The sequence below is a fragment of the Polypterus senegalus genome, chromosome 11 (assembly GCF_016835505.1).
Source record: "Polypterus senegalus isolate Bchr_013 chromosome 11, ASM1683550v1, whole genome shotgun sequence".
Lineage (NCBI taxonomy): Eukaryota > Metazoa > Chordata > Cladistia > Polypteriformes > Polypteridae > Polypterus > Polypterus senegalus.
Genome location: NC_053164.1, coordinates 95,936,815 through 95,963,505, shown reverse-complemented (window position 1 = coordinate 95,963,505; position 26,691 = coordinate 95,936,815). Strand labels below are relative to the sequence as shown.

The following is a 26,691-nucleotide window of genomic DNA, read 5'->3' as shown; positions in this document are numbered from 1 at the left end:
CTTGAGAAAAGCTAAAGATAGTCATCCCAATAGTTCCATTTGATGCTGAACTTGTGATCACTCCCAGTCATTCAAGTCGATAGTCCTGCTACCATGCATGGACTTCACTTTACACACTTATTACTGACTTGTACTTGGTTAATAATAAGTTCAGGGCCAGATTAAGACCATTACAAGCACAAAGTACTTAAAAGAGCTTGGTGCCCCAATTTATATGAGCTGCACTGACTCTTAGTGAGCGACTGAACTGGAGAGCCTACACGACCAAAACAAGAACAATCTTGTGAGCTTTGGTGGACTGTGTGGCAGTTAGCAGATTCTAATTGTGTTGTATTCCCAAGCTTAATATATATCATTAACCTCAATCATTGCTGTTTTATTATTATTTTTATTGTCGTATTTTTATTATTATTGTATATAAAATATATATATTTTATATATATATATATGTATATATATGTATATATATATATATATATATATACATGTATATATATGTATATGTATATATATGTATACTGTGTTTATTTCATTTGAAAATTGGCTCAGCCACACCATTATAGCACTACAACTGCTGCTATAATGAAAGTATGATTTCAAAAGCTGGTAAGTAAAGTACGATTTCAAAAGTGGTACTGTTATATAAGATCAGTAAAAAAAGCTAATGAGAGAATACAAAGGAGGGGGAAAGTCAAGCCAAGAATGCTCTGAGTTACTGCTGACACAAAAAATAGACCACCTGGTGGCTAAACATCTAGTAGTACCAGAGTGTATGAGGTTTAGACATCCATTTACTTTTACGCTGTTATCTATTTAAATAATGTTTAACAAATGTGTAGCTTTCTCTCCTGCCTGTTCTTGGTACTCTTAATTGCTCAAAGTTACAGATGTAAAAGAAAGCAGAACTACAACAGCAGTCAACCTTGACAGTGTAACATGCATTCCAGGTGTAAATAGTATAAAACAGAATAGGATCATGCAAGGACCCAACCAGGACAAAAAAGGAGGCAAAGAACCAAAGTCAGTATCGGGAAGATCAACATAAGAACATAAGAAATTTGACAAACAAGAGGAGACCACTCAGTCCATCAAGCCTGATTGTTTAGCTAATAGCTAAGCTGTGCCAGTAGCTCATCCAGATTTTTCTTAAAGGTTTCTGCTTCAACTACAAATCTTTTTAGTTCATTCCAGAGTCCCACAATTCTTTGTGTAAAGAAGGGCTTCCTGGCTTAAATGCACTTCCACTTAATCTCCACTGATGTCTGCGAGTATATGATATATATATAGTCACACACGTGTGATTAGGAGACAACTAAAGGGCCTGAATAAAAGTAATTCCATGCCTGACCAGGGGGGCAGTGAGGTGCACTAATTGTCTCTCTCAATCCCTTACAGACCATTCTCAGGAAATCTCGCCCTGGTTCTGGCACCACCAACTTCCAGTTCCAGCCCTGATGACATCACTTCCTCCACTTGTCTTTAAAAGCCGCCATCTTAAGGCAGCTATTCAGTTCTGTTTTGGACTTGCAAAAATGTACTTCTATGCAGCCAGGATATAATATACGGGTGGCTGCCCCAAACCTTTTCATGTCTCATCGTGCTTATATATATATATATATATATATATATATATATATATATATATATATATATATATATATATATATATATATATATATATATATATATATATATATATATATATATATATATATGTATGTTTATATATACAGTGGAACCTCGGTATACGTCCTTATTCCATTCCAGACCCTTTGACTTATACCAAACAGGACGTATACTAAACAAATTTTTCCCATAAGAAATAATGGGAAAATGATTAATCTGTTCCCATGAAAAAAAAAAATCCTATTGCTATTGGCATATTATACATTGATGGGGTTGTATAAAATAATTTAAACACTACTTAATACTAAAATACAGAAATACAAAAGCAATTAGATGAAATAAATGAAAATTTTACCTCACTTTACTTTTTAATAACATCTTTGTTTTTCACAATCGTGATACCGTCGTTCTCGCAAACGGTATGCAACAGCCATGTCCGGATACGCATGCCACCTTCATACTTTTCAACAATCAATTCAAATTTACATGAAAAAAACACAAAATCGCGTTGTGACGATGCAGGTTTGCTGTATGCTCCCATCTGCTGCCGGGGAGCCCTTGAATCCTACACTGTCGGTAATGTGCCTCGCTGCTAACCTCATCGGTAAAGCAAGGGGATGGTGAAAAAGTGCAAAGTGCTTTTATTCAAACAATTAACAAAACAAGGTGTTCAAATTAAAGTGCAGTCTCCAAAGTTCCAATAAATAATCCATAAAATCAGAAGTGAAACGTGGAGGTTAAAAACAATAGAAAAAAGTCTTCTTAAAAACAACGAAGTTAAAAGCAGGAAGCATTCTTTAAAAAAGAAACAAGTAGAAGCCCGGTGCCTGCTTCCCAACTGGGGAGTCGCCCTACTTGCAGCTGACCTTTGCTCTGCCTGCTTCAGCCACTTCATCCATGCGCGCTCTCGCTCGCTCTGTCTCTCTCTCTCTCGCGTCCGTTCTTTCTTTTTACTGCCCTTCTAGCTGACTCGCGCTTCTGTTTATCAAGATAAGCAGCCCCAGGAACAATCACGAATGCGGACGGTCCCTCACAGGTGCACTTTGCTGAGAAACGCCCACATCGCTAATCGCCCTGACAACCTTCAGCCACATAACCACCACGCCCCCTCACCAAGCTGCGAGCACGGTGATTATTTATTTTAAAGCTGGACTTTGACAGGAGCTGTGGACCCGCTATATCACACACGTGAAAGTTCACAGAGAGTTATAACGTGGGTTGTTCACTGAATGCTAGCAACTGGCGCACTAATGCTCGTGGGCAGTCACGTGGCTTTGTGTCGAGAGAGGTAAACATGGTTAGCACGCGAGTCGTATTCCAAACAAAGGTCGTATACCAAGCAAAATTTTTTGTGTCCAAACAGGACGTATACCATGTTGGACTTATTCCAAAGCAGATGTATACCGAGGTACCACTGTGTATATATATATATATATATATATATATATAAGAATGATGAGACATGAAAAGGTTTGGGGCAACCACCCGTATATTATATAGTATATTATATATATACTAGGGGGTTCATCCCCTAGTTGCTTTGCTTTCCAACCCCCCTGGCCTGCGCCACATGCCACCCACTTTGCATCTCTGCCGCTCGTGTTGTGAAGAGAAGGGCTGAACGTGGTCGCTCCTCTGAAACCCCCTCTTAAACTGTGATACAATGGGAAACAAGTAAAATTTTTTTTACCTCCTCTTTGCTCGATCAGCTGCTTGATTGCTTCGGACTTTTAAAAACCTGTACAGCAGCTGTACTACTCTTTGTCTTTTATTTCCGGCCCCGGGCGTGGTTAAATCTCTTGGCAAAAAGTCTCATCTCGTGGGATGTGAGTTCTTGATATTTTTTAGTTTAGAATTTAAAAACAGAATAAGAATCTGAAAATCTAACAACATCACATTAAAGTGAGGAGTAATTCTGAAAAGAATGATACCAAACATATATATTTATAGGATTTAAAATAAGCCCAATTTAAAGCGTGACAAAAAAGTGACATAAAAATGTCACATAAAATCAATGCACAAAATCATTGCACTTTTAAGCTTAGGATTACTTCTGTTCTCATTTGTTCCTGAATTTCTTTGGATCTTGGCATGATGTCTAGCTTTTGAGGTGCTTTTGGTCTACTTCTCTGTGTCAGGCAGCTCTTATTTAAGTGATTTCTTGATTGAAACAGGTGTGGCAGTAATCAGGCCTGGGGGTGGCTACGGAAATTGAACTCAGGTGTGATACACCACAGTTAGGTTATTTTTAACAAGGGGCAATTACTTTTTCACACAGGGCCATGTAGGTTTGATTTTTTTCTCCCTAAATAATAAAAACCATCATTTAAAAACTGCATTTTGTGTTTACTTGTGTTATATTTGACCAATGGTTAAATGTGTTTGATGATCAGAAACATTTTGTGTGACAAACATGCAAAAGAATAAGAAATCAGGAAGGGGGCAAATAGTTTTTCACACCACTGTATATAGAGAGAGAGTAGATACTGTATATGTGTATCACAGCTTTATTGGAGAAGAGCAGTCAAACACCATGACAATCTACAGCTATTCTGATCAAGTTATCAAAGCCAAGTTCTTTTTATAGATGATTAGATGATTTAATTACAAGAAGTATAAACAAAAAATTGAAAACCCCCTGCATTTGAGACACTGATAATTTTACTAAAATTTTCAAGCAGGTCATGTGTACAACATAACCTAGATTTGACCTAATGTTCTCATCCTTTCTTAGCAGACTTTAAACTTGCTTTTAATAATCCCATAAAGCATTGCAAACTTATTGTGACTTAACTCGATGTGACTTTAATCAATTTAACTAAAGGCAACCAGGCCTATAAGCCTTGCATTATAGAAAAACATCTTTTCTGCCACAATATTATTCATTATTTTTCCTTAAAGTATTCTATAACATATCTTAAAATATATTAATATGCAGTTTTAAAAATATATTTTGCTTCTATTTCATTTTTATAAGAGATGTGCTTTGGTTATGAATACCCAGCCTTTTTTATAATAATAATAATAATAATAATAATAATAAATTTTATTTATATGGCACCTTTCTCATGCTCAAGGTGCTACATAGAGTCTTAGAAAAACAGCAGGGTATATGTAACATCGAATACAAATGTTTTCCTGAATAGAACAATGAAACAGATAACAAATCATTAAACAGAATAAAGGACAATAAACCAGAGTAAAATACTAAATTCAATACTAAAAGAAAAAACCTAACAACCTAATTTGTGATATAACAGACACACAAATTATCCTCAGCACCTGGACAGAGAGGTAAACTGAAAGAAAGGGCAGAATGTTAAGTTAAAAGCCTTCCTGAACAGATGAGTTTTGAGTTGTTTTTTAAAAGAATTCATGGAGTCAGCTGATCTAATTAATTTCGGTAGGTCATTCCAGAGTCTGGGCGCTATACAGCTGAAGGCCCTGTCACCCATGGAGTGTAGATTAGTGTGGGGCACAACAAGATTGCCAGAATCAGAGGACCTTAGTGGGCGGGCAGGCACATAGTGATGGAGAAGGTCACTGACGTAGTTTGGCGCGAGGTTATTTAAAGGCTTTGTGGGTTATTAGTAGTATTTTATATTTGATTCTATAAGGCACAGGGAGCCAGTGAAGTTGGAGCAGGATGGGTGTTATGTGCTTGCTGCTGCTGGTTCGAGTAAGGACTCTTGCAGCAGAGTTTTGAATAAGCTGGAGCTGCGATACAAGATTAGAAGGGGCACCTGCCAGCAGCGAGTTACAATAATAGATGCGGGATGTAATAAAAGCATGGACAAGTTTCTCAGCTTTAGAAAAGGAGAGGAAGGAGCGAACACGGGATATGTTACGGAGGTGAAAGTAAGAAAGTTTCTTAATGTGATTTATGTGGGCGGAATCAAAAATGACACCAAGATTCTTTGAAGTAGAGGCAGGTCTGATGAGATCACCACCAAGATGGACTGGGAAGGAGCTCATTTTATTAAGTTGCATCCATCCATCCATTTCCTAACCCGCTGAATCCAAATACAGGGTCACGGGGGTCTGCTGGAGCCAATCCCAGCCAACACAGGGCACAAGGCAGGAACCAATCCTGGGCAGGGTGCCAACCCACCGCAGGACACACACAAACACACCCACGGGCCAATTTAGAATCGCCAATCCACCGAACCTGCATGTCTTTGGATTGTGGGAGGAAACCGGAGCGCCCGGAGGAAACCCACGCAGACACGGGAGAACATGCAAACTCCACGCAGGGAGGACCCGGGAAGCGAACCCAGGTCTCCTAACTGCAAGGCAGCAGCGCTACCACTGCGCCACCGTGCCGCCCTATTAAGTTGCATTTTAGTTCCAATTTGCAGGAGTGCAGTTTTGTCGCAATTTAATTTTAAAGAGTTCTGCTCCATCCAGGTGTTAATTTCACTGAGGCAGGTTGTGAGCTGAAAAAGCTCTGATGAAGTTCCACTTTTAACATTGAAGTAGAGTTGAGTATCATCTGCATAAAGATGATAACCCAGTCCATAGTTACGAATAATATGGCCAAGGGGAAGCATATAAATACAGAAGAGAAGAGGGCTGAGGACAGAGCCCTGAGGAACTCCTTGTGTGACTGGCGCTGAGCTGGATCTGTTGTTACCAAGACTAACAAACTCTTGCCTATCAGTCAGATCGGACTTGAACCACTGGAGGGCAGTGCCAGAGATACCCAGCATGTTCTCCATTCTGGACAGTAGAATGTCATGTCTGACAGTGTCAAATGCTGCACTGAGGTCTAATAGAATTAATATGCTGGTTTGTCCAGATTCTGCTGCCATAAGCAAATCATTGGTTACCCATAGCAGAGCAGTTTCACAGCTGTGCTGCACCCAGAAACCAAATTGAAAGGGTTCCATCAAATTATTAGAGGTTAGTAATTGGTGAGCTGGGAGGCTAGACAAGTCCTTTCTCTTTTTTTGTTACTACTCCTGTCTAGAACACATTTAACAAAAACCTCAGCTGCTTTTTGCTAAAACACAGTCTTTTTATTGCTACTCTTGGATAATCGATCAGCATAAAACACATAGCGTCACATTTTCAAATGGGAATGGTCCATTTCCCTTGTGTTTAGTTGGACAGTGGAATAGAACTTCCTGCTTTGGAGCTCCACTCTGGAGCGATATCTGCTGATATTATGACGGTCCATATTTCACTTGGTGTCACATATAAATAAATGGCTGGAAAAACTTGACTCAATATGGCTATCATAATCAGATCTATGCTCATATTTAAGAGTCTCAGAGTAGGAAAACAGTCCAAATTGGCTCAAAAATATCACAGAGGCAAATTTGGGTTCTACTCTTATGAGTAGCAGCTAAAACACGTTACTAATTTTCCTAATTTAGGAAAGTTCTCCAGGACAGCATGGTGGCGCAGTGGATAGTGCTGCTGCCTCACAGTAAGGAGACCTGGGTGCGCTTCCTGGGTCCTCCTTGCATGGAGTTTGCATGTTCTCCCTGTGTCTGCATAGGTTTCCTCCTCGGGGTGCACTGGTTCCTTCCACAGTCCAAAGACATGTAGGTTAGGTGCATTGGCGATACTAAATTGTCCTTGGTGTGTGTGTATGCACTCTGGATTTATTCCTGCCTTGTGCTGGGATTGGCTCCAGCAGACCCCTGTGACCCTGTGTTAGGATATAACAGGTTGAATAATGACTGACTAGGAAAGTTCTTGTAACTTGATTTGCTATTAGCTGTCAGAAGATGGCATTCAGGCAGAGATTGGCACACACATCCCAGGAAAGGTAGAATGTTTTGGAAATGCTGGACAACAACGAACTTATAAAAAGATATGTTTCTGATAGAGATGGAATAATATTCGTAACAAATCTTGTACATTATGTGATCACTCCTTCTACATGGGAAAGCCATTCGATGTCAGCTGAAATGAAAGTGTTGGTAACATTACATCTAAAATGCAGCTTTGCAATAGCGATGATTTGAGTAAGTCACAACCAATCATTTCTTGAATTTTGAAAGTTTGAATGCCCTAACATCACGTGAGGTAATATGCAGATTCATACATTCATTTTTTCTACAATTGATCGCCTACTAAACCCAGATAACTCAAAGGAATGCCTCCTAAGTACTTCCAGTAAAACCTGTGAGGCTATCGCTGTATTTTTCAATCAAAAAATTAATGATATTAGAAATAACATAGTATATCCCTCCAACACTAAGGATCCTCCTAAACCCCAGCATCCAGTTATAAACAAATTAAACTCATTCACTAGGATGGATTTACCCGATTTGAAGAAAATAATCTCTCAATTAAAACCCTCCACCTGCATCCTTGATCCAATACCAACGAAGTTTTTCAAAGAAGTATCAGGCGTACTAACTGATAATGTTCTGGAAATAGTAAATTTGTCACTAGATACTGGGGTCTTCCCAGACTGTCTTAAGACTGCTGTAGTTAAACCCCTACTTAAGAAACATAATCTTGACCCCTCGGCTCTTGAAAATTTTAGACCCATCTCTAACCTGCCTTTCTTAAGTAAAGTTCTGGAGAAGGCAGTCATTATGCAGTTAAATGACCACCTCAATAAACATGCTATTCTTGATAAATTTCAGTCGGGTTTTAGAACAAATCCCAGTACAGAAACTGCACTCGTTAAAGTAGTAAATGACTTGCGTGTAAATGCAGACAGAGGACATTTATCTGTTCTCATCCTCCTCGATCTGAGTGCTGCATTTGACACCATTGATCACAACATTCTTAGAAATCGCCTTAGTCAATGGGTGGGCCTCTCTGGCAGTGTCTTAAATTGGTTTGAATCCTACCTGACAGGGAGAAAATTTTTTGTTAGTTGTGGGAATTACAACTCAAAGACACATGATATCCGATATGGTGTTCCACAAGGCTCTGTCCTGGGTCCGCTGCTCTTCTCAATCTACATGCTTCCGTTAGGTCAGATTATCTCATGGCACAACGTGAGCTACCACAGCTATGCTGATGACACACAGCTGTACTTATCAATAGCTCCTGATGACCCCGATTCTATTGATTCACTAACACAATGTCTGACTTGTATCTCAGAATGGATGAATAGTAATTTTCTCAAGTTAAATAAAGAGAAAACTGAAATCTTAGTGATCAGCAATAATGGATACAATGAGGCTATTAGAAATAAACTGGATACATTAGGATTAAAAGTCAAGACGGAGGTAAAAAGCTTAGGGGTAATTGTTGACTGTAATCTGAATTTTAAATCACATATTAATCAGATCATTAGGACAGCATTATATCACTTAAGAAACATAAGTAAAGTTAGACCTCTTATATCACTGAAAGATGCTGAGAAATTAGTTCAAGCGTTTGTTTTCAGTCGACTAGATTACTGCAACCCACTCCTCTCAGGACTACCCAAAAAAGACATAATCGGTTGCAACTAGTGCAGAATGCAGCTGCTAGAATCCTAACTAGGAAAAGAAAATCCGAACACATTTCTCCAGTTTTGATGTCACTACACTGGTTACCTGTGTCATTCAGAATTGACTTTAAAATTCTGCTTATGGTTTATAAAGCCTTAAATAATCTCGCCCTATCGTATATATCGGAATGTCTGACACCTTATATTCCAAATCGTAACCTCAGATCCTCAAATGAGTGTCTCCTTAGAATTCCAAGAACAAAACTTAAAAGAAGTGGTGAGGCGGCCTTCTGCTGCTATGCACCTAAAATCTGGAATAGCCTGCCAATAGGAATTCGCCAGGCTGATACAGTAGAGCAATTTAAAACACTGCTGAAAACACATTACTTTAACATGGCCTTTCTATAACTTCAATTTAATCTTAATTTAACTTAATCCTGATACTCTATATGTTCAATTTCCTCATAATAACTATTCATGGTGGCTCTAAAATCCGTACTGACCCCTACTCTCTTTTCTGTTTCTTTTTCCGGTTTCTTTGTGGTGGTGGCCTGCGCCAACATAGATTCTTCAAAACTTTTAAGGAACATTGAAATATCTTTGTAGTACATGTTTTTATTATACTATCCATCTATCCATCCAGTATCGTGCCAGCCCCAGCAAGAATACAGAATGAGGCAGGAACAATCTGTGAACAGAGTGCCAGCTCCTTGCTAGTGCTGCAACACCGTGTCCACACATGTTTATTTATTAACAATATAAATTATTTAAACTAAGTTAAAGTTTTATATTGCTGCATTTCATCTTAAAAACGATATCGTCATCATATATAAATACGTGCTTTATAAAGTGGCTCAGTTTGTGCAATATTAGAACTGTATTATAAGTTTACAGTGAAGTAATTGTACTAATAAGTACAAACAGTTCTACAAGGAGCACTTGATGGACTGATTGAGTGCGTTTATAGTTCTTGGGATGAAACTGTTTCTGAACCGCGAGGAAAGGCTCTGAAGAGCACTTTAATAGATAGCATGGCTGAGGCAGCGTGTGCTAGATGTTGTATACCGATAATTCTCTTTCCTATCAGCTGCTGTAGAGCTGTGATTCCCACTCAGATACAGTGATATAAATACTCCGAGTGGTACAGTGAGAGTAATATGGAAAAAGATGATCCACTGTGGCAACTCCTAACGGGAGCAGCTGAAAGAAGAAGAAGAAGGTGCAGTGAGAGTAACAACGCTAAAGCAGCTATGGTATTTAGAATAGTTTGGCTATTCCCTGGACCATTATATTGTTACTGGTTAATTACAATCAGATACATTGAACTAATAAACAATATGCAGTTAATTTCTTTGTAGTGTATTATAAAGCCGCGTCAGGGATGTGGATCTAAAAAAGAAAAGGAAATTACACTGGAACAGTAGCACTGCTTTTACGCTGGGTGCCGCCAGTCTGCAAAACCAAGCGCAGAACTTGAGTACGCCAGGCTATGAGCTACCGTGAAAATGTGCGTGGCTTTACGCCATGTTTAAGTTTTATGCATCGCAATTTGAGCGTGAAAACGTTCGTACATAATATTTTTGTGCGTATGCACCATTTATACATGAGGCCCCTGGTCTTCTCATGAGGAACAACCCCACATAAGTAGAAGTGAAGTTTGCTCATGTGAGTGATCGAAATTCACAGACTTGTAAAAAGAGTTCTGCCTGTTTTGCGCATATTCAGAGCATGCTTACTTGTAAATTCTTAAGTTATAGTAAATCGGCACACTGACGCAGTGAGGCTATTTAAGGGACAGCTCAGAAGTTCTTGTTTTCTTGACAGAGTTGTGTCCTGTGGGGGCTTGGCTGGGTTTTTAAGGATTTCTCCAGCTTGATATACAGTGGGATTCTTTTGGATCCTCTTGCAAAACCTTCAGCAACATTCAGGCCATTCAAGTCATCCTTCTCATTCCTAACAGTGTTCATCTCTTGGAGTTCCTATCCTTTGTTATCATGTAACCAATCTTTTTCTTTTCTTTTCTTTTTGTTCTAAATAGTGGAACCTGGTTTGTGACCTGCGCCATTTGAGACAGATGAGCCAGAGTATCTACATGGGGGGTGTTTTGCTTGGAGCGCTCATCTTTGGCAGCCTCTCAGATAAGTAAGTGAGAGCAAGAGAAACTAATGCAATGCATAGCAGGTAGCTAATTATATTATATTTATTGAGGTTTAACACGGAGCTTTGAAGGAAAATATGCAGGGAAGCAGTCAAAAAAAAACAAAAAAACTGATGGATGTATCATAAGGTCCAACATCTAACGTGTTTACATTTTAAGCCATACAATCTATTCAATGTAATGACTCAGGATGTGTTTTCTAAATGAAATTTGTACTTCCAAATTTAGGTGGTATGTCAAATGAGCTATGTTGTACATTCCTCAGTCTCATAAAGATAAAAATATCTTTCTGTAGACATATTCTGAACATGAAAACCTTCTCCAGTAATGTAAATAAAGAAAAACTCCTTTAGATAATCACACATACTGTATATATCCGGAAACTGATGCTAGCTAGTCCAGAAGTATTTAAAGAAACAGTAGGAAACACTTTAGTTTACATACTGCAAAAATGCACTGTACTACTTATTTCCTCTTATGAAAGAAGACCTTAACAAAGGCATCATTTGCTCTTCATAAGACTTCTAAAGCATCACTAGATTTGTTATTCATCTCAGTGCAGTGTGGTATACTGACATGATGGTAAAATTAACATGAAAGGTTCACAGGCCTTATACTAAATGTGTAATATCAACAGAAATGTGTCTCTGTTAAGCCACCTCTGACCACTCCAAAGTGACATGTGGCTTTACAGAAGCAGGAAACAGTATTTCCTAGTTAAAAACTGTATTAGAAGAATAAGGGAATGCCACTTAGATGGTGATGACCCCTCATTCAAACTAAGTAAGACTGAGTAGTCATTATAGACATACGGTTTTTATTTTCTACCTTCCCAGTAAAGGTAACTGCAGGGGTAAAGGTAATGGCAGTGAGTCCACCAAAGACATTTTAAGGCAGTCAACTGCTGTGCATATCAGATGATTTTCACAGTGACAGATTGTTATCATTGACCGTACCACGTGTCAGTTAGCCTGAATCATGTAGGATTTGAAGTACTAATAAGGTACCGAGGAATAGAAAGAAACTTTATCTTCTAAGTCATTCAATCAAATTACATTAATTAAAAATTAGAGCAGATTTTTCTCTTTGCGTGTTTTTTGAATATACACTGTGCAAATCGACCCTGATATTAAATGTCTCATATGCACATTAGAACAGAAGAGACTTTTCCGTCTGACCAATTCTACTTCTCTTAATTTCTCCATAAGAGCATCAAATCGAGTCTTGAGTCCCCTAGAGTCCCACTGCCTACCACACAACTTGCTAACTTCTTCTATGTGTCTGCAGTTCCCTGCATGAAGACAGACTTCCTAAAGTTTGTTGCCCTCATTCCATCTGCTGTCTGGTGGTGCCATCTTATCTTTGTGTTTTCATGAAAGACACCTTTATTGTCATTTCAGCCATCTGCTCCACATCTGCTGAATATCTTAAAAACATTCCTGTTAGTTGAACACCCGAGTGAAGATTTCATTGTGCTCTGTACATGTGACAAGATCACAACTGCTAGTACTAACCTCTGCATCACCCTGATACCCCAGCAGTACCTTGTATTAGAGCCATTCACCTACTGTACATCTGTCCATTATTGTTACTGCACAATTAACAGTCTGAGATGAGAAGAATAACTTCGGTTTCCTTTCATTTTGTTAGGTTTGGCAGGAGGACAATTCTAACTTGGTCATACTTGCAGGTAGGAGTGGTTGGTACCTGCACATCCTTCTCTCCTTCCTTTGAAATCTTCTGCACTTTACGTTTCTTGACTGGCATGGCTGTTTCTGGAGCAGTGCTTAATGCAGTGTGTCTGAGTGAGTAGTTGTTACAGACATCCAATTTATATTTTCTATCATTTCAGTAAAAGTAACGGCAGTGAGCCCACCAAAGACATTTTAAGACAGTCCACTGCTGTGCATAGTAGATGATTTTCACAGTGATAGATTGACCTACCTATATTGTGAAGGATTTGAAGCACTAATAAGGTAGAAATGGAAAAGAAACTTTAGCTTCCAAGTCATTGATCAAATTAAATTAATCAAAAATTAGAGCAGATTTTTCTTTTTAGAGGCTTTTTAAATTTACATTGCGTAAATTGAACCTGAAATTAAATGTCTCATATATACATTAGACCAGAATATGCTGTTCTGTCTGATAAAGTTCAACTGTTCTAATTACTTAATTCCTCAGCATTATGTCGAATTTTAAGTCCCCTAGAGACCTGCTGTCTTCCACACTACTTGCTAACTTCTTCCATGTGACTGCGTTTCCCTGTGTGAAGACAACCTTACTAATGTTTGTGTGAGATCTGCCATTAACAAGTTAACAACCCTGTTTCTGTACTCTCAGTGAAGCATTTGTTTAACATTAACAATATTCCTGAGGTTGCATGTTGCGGCAGTGTGTGAAGAAAGTGCCTCAGACATGTGGGATTCTGAATGGGATCCTCAACCTGATATCCCAGAATGGCGATTGTGGATCTGACATGCTGCTCTGAATTCTTGCCGTCTTTTAGAAAACAACACATGATAGATGAACAAGTGCATAAAGCATGAAATGACAGTCCAGGTACAGTCCAAGTACTTTTGCTCTAATTGTAGTCAAACATTACTACAACTTTATAGAGCAGCTGTCTGTGTTGTTTCTAGGATCATGCTTAGAAGTGTGTCTTGTTTTGTGGACTACTCAGATTCCTCTACTTCAGAAAACATAAGAAATGTTCATTTCTTCTGAAGTAATTCTGATAGTTTGTGATTATATTAGATTGAATGACCATAGAATTACATTTACTCAAGTAGGAGAGGGTTTTATCCAAAACAATTTACAAAAGAGGTCAACATAATTGAGTAAACTCCAGTCTGGGGATTGTTTGGAACAAGTGTTAAAAGACAAGGTTACAAACATGGTCATCAAGTGGAAATCTTTAAACCAAACAGAGCAATTCAAGACTAATTTCTCTTTTCTTCGCTACAATGAACCTAGCACTAATACCATTATCAATTACATAGACATTCACAGAACAAGAGATCTTCAAATGCTTCTTAACCACAGCTTCAGCAGCTTGGAGCTACACATGAAAAGAGTCCAGACTGAGCTGTGGTGCCACGTAGAAGTGCTATCGCCAGATGCTGTTCATTAGCAGACAGGAGTGGGAAAGAAGGAGCATAGGACCTAAAGAATGCCGTCATATACAGTATACAGGTGCTCATCCATTGACTACTTTGTAGAACAGCATCGCAAACTTGAACTTAAAGAAGGCTGCTTAAAGAAGGACATATTCCAATCATGACTGGCTAAAGCTAGAATGTGCTACTGTGTTTTGATTCATCAGCAGTGGTTTGCCAACATTTATAGGTACATCTGCTGTCACAAGTCATCTACTAAAATAGATGGCCTGCTAGTAGTTTGGGACCGACCAGGACTGAGGGGGTAATAAGAGAGGCTCGAGAGAGGCAGATGTTCAAAACCAAAGGAAATTTTATTATTCCATGATAAAGTAGTGAAAAAAACAGTTGTTGATGTAAAAAGGGATGCAGAAAAACGTATCAATAATCCTGTGACAAGACAAAAGCAAATTATGAAGAGAAAAAAAAAAGGACGAAAAATAGAAATTGGAAAACACAGATGCTCTTACCCTAATATATATATAATCAATTCCAGCCCATGCAAGACCATCAGCACCCTTAAAATAATACAAAACTGGACTCTGTTTCAGCACGGGTCACAAGTACAACTCCTCCAAAAAAAATCTCAGGAGTCGTTTTTGGTTCTCAGGAGCCTAACACACTCCTTTACAGCAACCAACAGCTCAGCCACCAGGCACCTCTTAGTCTGGCATTCCTGGCACTACCTAACCCCTCTTAATTCTCTCCAAACCATCCTCCCTCTCTTGCGGTCACAACTGTACTTATAAAGCCCTTTTCATTACCTGGATCGGCCTACCTAATAATAGTTAGATACCATTAAGTCCTGCCGGGGAAATTGTACACTACAAGTGCAAATCAAAATACCCAACAACAACATATCTATATATATATATATATATATAACATTCTTTTCACGTATGAAATGGAAATTATGTATGACCACGCGAAACAGGAATTACGTATGACCACAAAACATATTATAGTACAGGAACTAGTCACTTCATTTGTGGATGCCATTTTTATATCGTCTTTACGAATTGTTATTAGTTGTGTGAGAGTTATTTTACTGATATTGAAAAGAAATAAATACAAACATGCCGATCTATCCCATAGAAGTGCGCCCCGCGTCGCTCTCTCCCAGCCCTCCTATCTGGACTCCAGCACTGAGCTGTCCGCCACCAGGCACGTTCTGACAGAGAAGTTTTATTTATTCGTCCATGTCACTGTCGCGGAAACTGCCACATTGTAACTTTTTTTAATTGCCAGTACTTGATAGTAGAAGAGATGAGGAAAACAGCTTTGCATCTTTCCACTTTTTAACTGCGCCGAGCTGTAAACAATATGAAGACAAGACCGCCTTCAGCGGTGACGGGTCGTGAGAACAAAGTGGATGCTGAAAGGCGTGGAATGTCGGGCTCCTCCACCGGGTCGACAGCTTCGCAGTTTTGGGCAGCACCCTCTCTTCTCGCACTGTTTGTGATACTTCAAGTGCCCCGTTGGCTCCTTGGAGAGTGGAAATCTTTGCGAATGTGTGTGATCGGCACCTTCGAAGCAAGACTTACTGTCCCTTAAGGTGAGTTCGGGTCACTAAAACCCTGCAACATTCAAGGTTGCTTTTGTGATGAATTCTTTTAACAACATGTACCGACCTCTTCATGTAAAGTATTGGACTCGGGAATTGTTTGGACCTTCTGCCCGTTAAGCACAGAATGGCAGCGTCCACATTTCTCAGAATAATTTTTCTCTTAAATCACAGGCACATAGTGCAATGTTGTCAGACAGAAATTTGGAGGATCACATACAAAATGTTATTTCTATACCATAGCAGTCATGTAGCGCCTTTCACTTACGGATGATGGAGGCCACTGTACTCAATGGGACCTTCAAAGCAGCAGAAATTTTTCTGTAACCTTCCCCAGATTTGTGCCTTGAGACAACCCTGTCTCGGAGGTCTACAGACAATTCCTTTGACTTCATGCTTGGTTTGTGCTCTGACATGAACTGTCAACTGTGGGACCTTATATAGACAGGTGTGTACCTTACCAAATCATGTCCAATCAACTGAATTTGCCACAGGTGGACTCCAATTAAGCTGCAGAAACATCTTAAGGATGATCAGGGGAAACAGGATGCACCTGAGCTCAATTTTGAGCTTCATGGCAAAGGCTGTGAATACTTATGTACATGTACTTTCTGAATTTTTTTATTTTTAGTAAATTTGCAAAAATCTCAAGTAAACTTTATTCATTATGGGGTGTTGTGTATAGAATTTTGAGGAAAAAATTAATTTAATCCATTTTGGAATAAGACTGTAACATAACAAAATGTGGAAAAAGTGATGCGCTGTGAATACTTTTCGAATGCACTGTATATCACAATATTCTGTTGGAGTCTCTACTTAAGAACTTACTTATCACCAGCACTGACGAACATAGAGTATAACTGTGCACAATTAAAAGTGCAACTCTTCTGGTTATGCCACTTACCAACCAAACAATATGCCCTGCTTTTAACACAGTTGTCTCTTCTTTCGAGGAACAATCTCTACTCCCCGTACAGGTTTCTTAATTTTCAATTTATTAATTCACTCTAGATATAAAGAAAAAGTATAGAAATTTAAAAGGAACATGGTGTATAATAAAGAATAATAATTCCAGTAGAAAGAATTATAAAAGAAAATATAGATAACAAAGTCTGGATATTGTTGTGGACAACTGGGGTCATCCTCCACGCCGGAAGGAAGAGGCGAGGAGATGTGGCCAGTACCTCCCCCGGAATGATAGGTGGCAGCCGCCCTGGATGACAACAGTGCTTTGGACTCCTGCAGGACTCCATGAGAGTTGGAGTTTGATATAGCCCTGTTGGGGTCCAGGGGTGCTGCAGCAGACGCTGATCCCTGGAGCACAGCACTTCCATCGCACCCGTAAGTGCTGCTGGAAGTCCATCTGGTGTTCAAGGAGAAGAGAGGACCCGGTACTGATCCATGACGCACTATTGTGCTTGCCTGATACAACTTTGACAATTCTCTTCTCTAGGACACCTAGTAGGTTCTGCACAGAAGGTAGGCATAAAATCTGAGGACAGTTTCAGTGACACCTATGTAAGAGTGAGTGGCAAATAGAGGTTTAAAACAGATGGCATAGTAGTAGCTAGCCAGCTGTAGTATGTCAACAACAGTCAGCTAAGTCATTTTGGTGGTATGACCCCAGTTGAAACCCAGTCTGGTATGGGTCAAGGAATCTGTTCTTTCAAAAGAAAGATTAGACTTGGTTAAAGACAGCACATTGAAGACTTTTGGACAAAAATGAAAGAAGAGAAACTGGTCTGGAATTGACTACTTGAGATGGGTTGTGTGAGAGCTATTAAGTAGAGGAGATGTTAAGGCCTATTTGAAGACATTGGGAAGAGTGAGTGAGCTGTTGAGGGTATGTGTGAGTACAGAAATGAGTGAGTGGCAAATAGACTGTGGTGATGTGAGAGGATTGGGTCAAGTGAACAAGTATGGGGAGACTGGAGAGGAAAATGGAAAAAGTGATGCAAAGTTATGAGAAAATGGAGAGTGTTGTGATGTGCTTGGGAGGGACCAAACTGGGTGGCAGGAGTGAGAAAGAAGGTGGAAGCAGAGGACAAGCAATGTGTGTCTTTGGTGTTGCTAACCCTGTCTGAGTGTCATATGGAAGTGTATTAGGGTACAGAGAAAAAAAAGGCACACAGTGGGGAAAAAATATTGCAATGTCAACTTTAATCTTGAAATTTCCACTTTAATAACATAGTTAATTTTGTCATTAAAGTAGAACATCATAAACTTCATCTTAAAATCGTTTACTAGTTTCTCAAATCCAATCGTAACTAAAGTAACATGTTAAATGCTGCATATTCTATGTTCTCTTCTGTGTGCTCTATGTGTATGTGAATGACTTTGTGCTACTTAAATGGGACCAACAGGACCCAGAATACATTACATTCATGATGTTACAGCAATATGAACAATTTAAATACTAAGATGTTTACTTGATATCATTTTCATGATAATAGGAATTAAACCACGTATAAAATATGGGGGCATGTTGGCACAGTGGTAGTGACGAGCTGGCGCCATGTCCAGAGATTGTTTTTGCCTCCTGCAAGATGCTTGCTGCACAATGCACGATCCTCGATTAAATAATTTATTGCAACAGTACAGTCTCTTTCAAAAGTCATTCCTTTTCTTTCTCAAAGTAACCAAATGCCACATAATCAACTGTTTAATAAAAGTCAAGCCATCTGTAAACTCAGAACGCAGAATCTTCAGAACTTATAAGGAACATTGAAATATCATCATGTTTAATTATTCCATCCATCTATCCATCCATCCAATGTCGTGCCAGTCCCAGCAAGCATACAGTGTGAGGCAGGAATAATCCCTGAACGGGACGCCAGTTCATTGCTACCACTGTCTACTGTGTCCACACGTTTAATTCTTAACAGTACATATTATTTAAATTAAGTTAAAATGTGTCTGTATAATGTAATATATATACTCTACTGCATTTCATCTTAAAAATGATATCAAGAGCTCCAAGAAGATAGCGCCTGGAAACCTAAATCGACTTAGAAACCAATTGTCGCCATCTGTAAATATGCTCTCTCTTCTATTAAACTGAATTGAATTCCTTCATTAATATTGTATGGTACAATGAGATTCAATACGCAAATCCTCCATAAACTTATTCTCCTATAAAATGGTAAAATAACAACGATAATTATAATAATAATAATAATAATAATCTATACTAATAAAAGGCAAAGCCCTCAATGACTGACTGACTGACTCACTCACTCATCACTAATTCTCCAACTTCCCGTATAGGTAGAAGGCTGAAATTTGGCAGGCTCATTCCTTACAGCTTACTTACAAAAGTTAAGCAGGTTTCATTTCAAAATTGTACGCGTAACGCTCATAACGGTCAACAATGTTCACCATGTTGAACTTTCTTATTTATGGCCCCATCTTCACAAAATTTAGTAGGTGGCTTCCCTGCGCTAACCGAAACCGATGTGCGTACTTATTTCAGTGGTATGACGTCACTGTCGGCCGCCATATTGAACTTTCCAACGGTCTTTGTTACTTATGGGCCCATCTTCAAGAAATTTGGTACGCGGGTTCCCAACGCTAACTGAATCCTACTTACGTACATATATACGTCCATAGCCTGCAGCTCGGTCACCGTGTGAGGTGGCGTTGGGTCCCCCATCCCAACGCCTCCCACGTTGTTGGCTGCCTGCCTATATAAGGCCATCCATCGCTCCGGTCTCTACATTCCCTTTCTTGCTTTGTCACGGGATTCACGTCTCTGTGCTGATAACTACAGCCTTTTTATTTAATCCACGTCTTCTCCGCTGTTTTATTGTTCATTTATTAAAACTGTAGTTATTGTGTAGGTATTTTAGACTTACTTTACATTGTTCAGGTACCCATTTCCTTTATCATTCCAACCGTACCCCCATTAACATGTCTATTGAGGTGATCACCATCGATCAAAGAACTGTCACTTACCGAGTGGTTTCCATGCCCAGAGATGGCACCTACCTTTTCCATTCTCTTTGTTACATATTGCACGGCCATATCAGGCTCACTCTTGATATCCGGAGGAACATTGTGTCTTATGTATTGAATAACTGGGACAGGTTCAAGGTGTGGACTGATGATGGTACAGTAGATAATTATACTACACAGGAGCACTATAAGAGTGAAATGCTTAAGCCCTTTACCTATGGTTCTGCAGTTGAGTTGATGGCTGCCGCTGAATTGTTCTGTTGTCCCTTTCAAGTGTAACGAAATGGCCAAATATTTTACAACTTTTGACAACCGCCAATGCCTCTTAAACATCATAGATTCACAGGTGACGATTTCAGTAGTGGACACTTTGATATTTATGAATGTTTAAACTGTCAAAAGCTGGATGCGAAGTTATTCATGAAACCGGTTGTGAGCTTACAACGCTTGACAAATGCCAAATTTCACTTCAACACAAGTCCTGCAAATACTGTCGTAATTGAAACAAACCATGAATCTCAAACCGATTATGACAGCAGCAATCCAAGCTGTGAGATTTGAGACAAGATTACTTTTCACATGGCCAACTGTATGTTGCATGCTCAAGAGTAAGCTCAGCGCACAGCTTGGTCATATTACAACCGGAGGGCCGAACTGACAATGTAGTATACAAAGAGATCCTTAACAAATAATTATTGGTATATTTTACCTCAGTTTAAAAAGGTTTAATTTTCTTCTTAATAAAAATTTTAAGGCAGCGGGTATTTTGCTAGTAATACAATAAAAAGCAATGGAAAATATAAAATATGAAAGCATAAGTGGATCAAGTTGTGCAATATTACAATTGTAATGCAAGTTTACAGTGAGGTAATTGTACTTATAAGTACAAACAGATCTACAAGGAGCACTTGATGGACTGATTGAGTGCATTTATAGCTCTTGGGATGAAACTGCTTCTGAACTGCGAGCTTCATACAGGAAAGACTCAAGTGTTTGAATGAAGGCAGTTCAAATAGACTGTGCCCATGGCTGAGGCAGTGTGTGCTAGAAGGAGTACCCAGATAATTCTCTCCACTCTTGACACAATCTGCTGTAAAGCTTTCCGATCAGTGGCTGTATAGCTGTGATTCCACACTCAGATACAGTTGGTTAAAATACCCTGAGTGGTGCACTGAGAGTAACAACGCTAAAGCAGATGTGGTATTTGGAATAGTTTGGGCATTCTGTGTACCATTATATGGTTATGCCTTGAACTAAAAAACAATATGCAGTTAATTTCAGTGTATTTGATAAAGCCGTGTCAGAAATGTGAATCTAAAAAATAAAGGAAAACCACAAAGGAACAGTAGCACTGCTTTGATGCTGGGTGCCACCAATTTGCAAAACCGAGCGGAAAACTGGTTTGAGCTGGTGTGAAAATGTGTGTGGTTTTATGCCAAGTTTAATTATTATTCTTCACGATGTGAGAGTGGAAACGGGCGTACGCAACATTTTTGTGCATACACACCATTTATACATGAGGCCCCAGGTCCCCAAGGATTAGAAGTGAGCCACCATCATGTAGGATGGTGGAGAGCAGCACTTTGAGGAAATTTCTTAGCAGACCTGGAGGACTATAGAGAACAACTGCAGTATGTACATGTTATTAGGGTAGGAGTTATTGATTGAATAGTGCTGAAAGGTTTTTTGTTCTACTACCATCTTGGGTAAATTAAAAACTATGAGCATGGAAAGGTGGACATCAAATGTGACTGAGATGGACCAGATTTAAACAACCATTACCAACAACAACAGCATTTATTTATATAGCACATTTTCATACAAATAATGTAGCTCAAAGTGCTACAATCATTATTAGTAGTGCATAGTTTTTATGGAATAAACTAGGTGAAGTTAGGGCATCTATGTGATACTTCCATAAGTACATTGAAAGCTGTCTAATGAACTTTTCTGAGACCAGGTTTAACACTAGAATTACCAGAGCCTACGAAAAAAACTTGTAAATCCGTCCCACCTTAAATCACTTCTTAAAATCGTTCACAGCTCTCCACCAGTGTCTTTTGTCATCTAAATGTGCTGATAAAAATCAGGCTGCAAGCAGCCGGCTATTCCCTCCCCCCACCGACTTAGAACGTGCACAAACTTCTCCCAGCTCATGCCTTGATTGATTTTCTGGGAGTGAAGTGGAGTTTTAGAGTGGAAATAATAGATCGTTGTTTGGAACACACGCATTTCATGTCTGTTCCGTTTCTACAGTAATCTGTGTAAACACATTGTTAAAACAGAAACGTTTTTTATATTCTAGTAGTAGATGACAAAATGTAGGCATAAACTATATAATGTATGAAGCCTGAAGTATCAAACAAATACTTTCACAAAAGGTACAAATCTAACACAACAATTGCGCTTTTATTCAAAAATATAACTGCAGAAACAAAAAGACGCCTTAACATGCGACATTGACACCCAATTTTTATGACTGTCTCCGTGGTGCGATAGAATCAGCTGCCGGCTGGGAATCAAAAGGTCGCGAGTTTGATCCAGCACCTCTCCGTTTTGAGAAGTAAACTGCTCCTAGTCTTACTATTTTAGAATAAAAACATACACTTGATTTCAGTCTGTAACAGCCAGTGTAATTTATGATACTTGTAAAGGTTAACTTTGTTTTTTTTTAGTCAGTTTTATTATCTCAGCCGTGTTCACGAGCCCAAACACACCCCACCCCCGCATCTGACACTGCTGTTTTCACGCGCTGTAACAGAGGTAAACTCAGCTCCCTTCTACATTGGAGCAAGAATGCACATACCATTGCTTGCATACTAAAGTGTCAGCAGGCACTTTTCGTGGTATTACACACATTTTTGAGCATGCCCTCTGCACACTACTTGTGACTTTAGGCAGTAAGTAAATAAATAAAGGTAAATCATGTCATAAAATGATTTCTTCAAAATGTCAAATGTTATTTATTTGGCACGGACATGCTCAAAAAATACATGTTTAATGCCACAAAAAGTTTAGAAGTTTCATAAATTACACCGGCTGTTACAGACTGAAATCAAGTGTATGTTTTTATTCTAAAATAGTAAGACTAAGAGCAGTTTACTTCTCAAAACGGAGTGGTGCAGGATCAAACTCGCAACCTTTTGATTCCCAGTCGGCAGCTGATTCTATCGCGCCACGGAGGATGTCATAATAAATGGGTGTCAATGTCGCATGTTAAGGCGGCTTTTTGCTTCTGCAGTTATATTTTTGAATAAAAGCGCAATTGTTGTGTTAGATTTGTACCTTTTGTGAAAGTATTTGTTTGATACTTCTGGCCTCATACATTATATAGTTTATGCCTACATTTTGTCATCTACTACTAGAATATAAAAAACGTTTCTGTTTTAATAATGTGTTTACACAGGGTTTTACAGCAAATAATTAACAAGTCAATTAAACCAAGTAAACTATGCTTTGGGGGAAATCAAGAGGTGATTTAATAATAACAATCCAGAGCAGGTTTAGAAAGGCCTGAAAATAATTATAGGAGTGAGTTGTAAAAATTGTGATCTTTCCAGTAGATAAGGATTGCAATCACTTACCAAATAAGCTAAATGACTTTTTTACAAGATATGAAACTAATAGTTTCAGTATCTGTAATGCACAAGTAGTAAAAGTTTCCAGTAATATTACTGGGATTTTGTAGACAACATAACTGAAGCAGAGGAATCAGGTCAGTAGGCCAAATGGCAAAACTAAACAGGCCAGTGGGGCCAGATGCGATAACAGGTGAAGCAGATCTCTCCAGTTTTTCATTTGTTTTTTTTCAATTGACTCCTAAGCTTTGGTTTTGTGCCTGGGCTATATAAACAGTCAATCATTACCCCCAGTTCCTAAGGTCTCCAAACCAAGCAGTTTTAATGACTATAGGCCACAGGAGTTTGCTTTGCTTTGAACATTTTGTGTAAAACATTTTAATAACATATGTGGCCAAACTGTGCATTCAATCTGCTTATTGTGTCAGCTGGTCAGACTGAGGCCAGCACACAGCTATGTTTCTCTGCCTAAATATACACCACAATTCTGCACTTCTTTGAAGCAGAAGCATCATACTAATGGCTTCTTTAGAGTAATAATTGGTGGCTTCTTCTAATTTAGCACAGTCATCCTCAGTGGCCGGTGAAACTCTTGGCACAGCAAAATGTATTGTGGGATTTTGGTCTCTTTTTGTTTGTCAAATTATTGTGGCTATCTGAAATGGACCACATGGTTAATTTTTTATACCTCCTCACTGCTGCATGGTTCATGGGCAAAACTGGGAGAAGCTTGAACTGGAAGTTCAAACACACACACACAAATCATTTTAGTATAGGAGATGACTTACAAGGCCACATTACTAAACTGGAAAGTTCAGATTGCACTTGCACACACACACACACACACCTCCAAAAATACAGGAAACACTGCAGGGCCAATTGATCAGGGCCCTCAGCCCGAAACAGTCTTGCAGCACCCGTCATAAAGACATTTACACATACTGCAAGAAAAAGTGTTTTTCTACATAATCAATCAGACAGCAAATAATAGACTATTTGGAAATAAAAGTTTAAGAATATGAAATTAAGGCTTGTTCTAAACATCTTAATTATATGTTAAATTTCAGAAGTGGCTGAGCCCTGCTGACTCTTAATGCAGAATCACCTATAGTCACAACCCCATTACTCCTTATTGCACCCTGGAGCAATGGTGACGTGCATCACCTGGTTTAGAGACTGTTTTTTTATTATTAAAAAGAAAAAAATGTTTCAGAGTTTGTTTTGAAATTTTCCATGCTTTGGTTCAGTTCTTTAGACTTTGATTTTCTGACCCTGGTTTTGCATTTATGGGTTTTAATGAGTGAGCATTCTGATTAATTCTCATATTGCAGCTTCAGCAATGTGCCTTTTAAACAAGCTCAGTAAGAGACTCACTATGCTTGTATGTTCTCATAAGACCAATTAAAAGTGGACATTCAGCTCCTTAGAAACAACTGTGGAGAACTGTCGTAACATAATTATCTTTATCGCCTTCTATAATGCATAGGCTTTTGTGCTACTGCCTCCTTCAAATACTGTGAACTTCAGTAACTGTCACAAGATTAGGGTGATGTATGGCATTGGAAGGCAGAACAAGAACAAGTCAAGGAGAAAAGACTGGTGGGCAGTCAGGAGAACAAGTGACAGCATCAGGTGCTGAGGGCTTGTGGATTTCAAAGTCACAGCATAAATGTGCTAAGGGGTGAACTGATTTGGAAGTAAGAATAAGACCAAAAGAAGATGGAGACGAAAGTGGTAGCTAATGGCATAAAAAGAATGGGTTTGTCCTTAATGGTATAAAATTCCACAAAAAAGTAAAGGAATAGAGTTTGGTGGACAATAGTTGTAATCGGTTGTTGTTGCTGTCGTCTTCATTTAACCAGGTTCTCTTTGCTTGAGTGGCACTAACTTCATAGCCCAAGCCTTCTGCGCTCTCAGGACACAAACTCAGAACCACACTTCACCCAAAAGGCAACCATCATAGCCAAACCTTATCCTTCTGCAGTTTGGGCAAACCAAGCCAGACGAGTTATGATGGAGAGGCAAAGTATTTATTTGAGTGAAAAAAGAAAGAAAGAAACTTGCAAGTGGGACCCTGCTGGCCTGTGTGATAAGAACAACAAAGATACATCAAAAAGGTTTGGGGCAGCCACCCATGTATTGTGCCCTGGCTGGAAAAGGTTGATTTTTAGTTGAGTTGTGTTCAGGTTGAAGTCCAAAACAGAACTGATTTTGGTTTAATAACATGGTGGATTTAAAAGCCATGGCCGGAAGTGACATTATCCATGGTGCCGGGACCAGAAGTGACATCATCAATGGCACTGGGACCGGAAGTGATGTCATCAATGGTGCCAGGACTGGAAGTAGCATCATTGAAAGCACCGGAACCTAGTGGGATTTCCCGAGGATAGTCTGCACAGGACGGAGAGAGAGAGTTAGTGCAGCTCACCACCCCCTGGACTGGCGTGGTATTACTATTATTTAAGCCCTCTAGCTTCTTCCCATGCGCATGTGTGTGACACCTGTTACTGATAAATCTGCCAACCGTGTGTCAGATCTGATTGAATTGTGATGGTGCGTAGGTCAAAACATAGCATGATCAGGCATTATTTTAAAATCAGGAGGGGTTACCATAAAAAACTACTAGTGACCACATACTTCTTTGATCAATTCGAATAATGTTCATATTATTTCTTAAATTATCAGTTTCTAAACCAAAACCATTAACAGTTAATATTGTTCAACCTTTCTTTCAAGCAGATGTGGAATGGGTTCCTATAAGATCACGCACCATTTTTGGCACACTTTACGCATTTAGCTTCTCCATTGGCCAGATGCTGCTAGCAGGAGTGGCATATACCATCAGAGACTGGCGAAAGCTCCAGCTGACAGTGTCCTGTCCCATGCTGCTTTGCTTCATGTACAGCTGGTATGTCTTCTATTTATTCAGAATTTTTAATGTTAAACCTTTGATTAAACAATGTTGCAGTTGTAAATATGTTTTACTATTGAAGCAGCTATACCATGAAGTCTTTTTCTGAAGCCCAAAATCAATTCACCTTTAACATTTCACAATTGTGATAACTATGCTCAGATTGAGTAATTCATTTTTGAGTTACCGCATGCATAGACTGAACTCTGGACACAGACAGACATCATTTTATTGTATTTTGTTCAAAGATACCTAAAACATATAAATCCATTGTAAGTCAAAATGAGAAATGTGACCCTACTTAAGTCACATAGGGATTATGGGGAAATTATTAAGCGGC

The 26,691-nt window shown here is 39.0% G+C and overlaps 1 protein-coding gene across 2 annotated transcripts in view; it reads left to right on the top strand.

The window, feature by feature from the left end:
• Positions 1–26,691, top strand: part of LOC120539331 (solute carrier family 22 member 6-A-like) — a 54,744-nt gene that overhangs the window by 4,600 nt on the left and 23,453 nt on the right. For both annotated transcript variants that reach the window (XM_039769306.1, XM_039769307.1), the window contains exons 2-4: positions 11,070–11,173; positions 12,840–12,994; positions 26,180–26,348. In XM_039769306.1, coding sequence (XP_039625240.1) covers positions 11,070–11,173; positions 12,840–12,994; positions 26,180–26,348 — 428 coding nt within the window. The remainder of the gene's footprint in view (positions 1–11,069; positions 11,174–12,839; positions 12,995–26,179; positions 26,349–26,691) is intronic.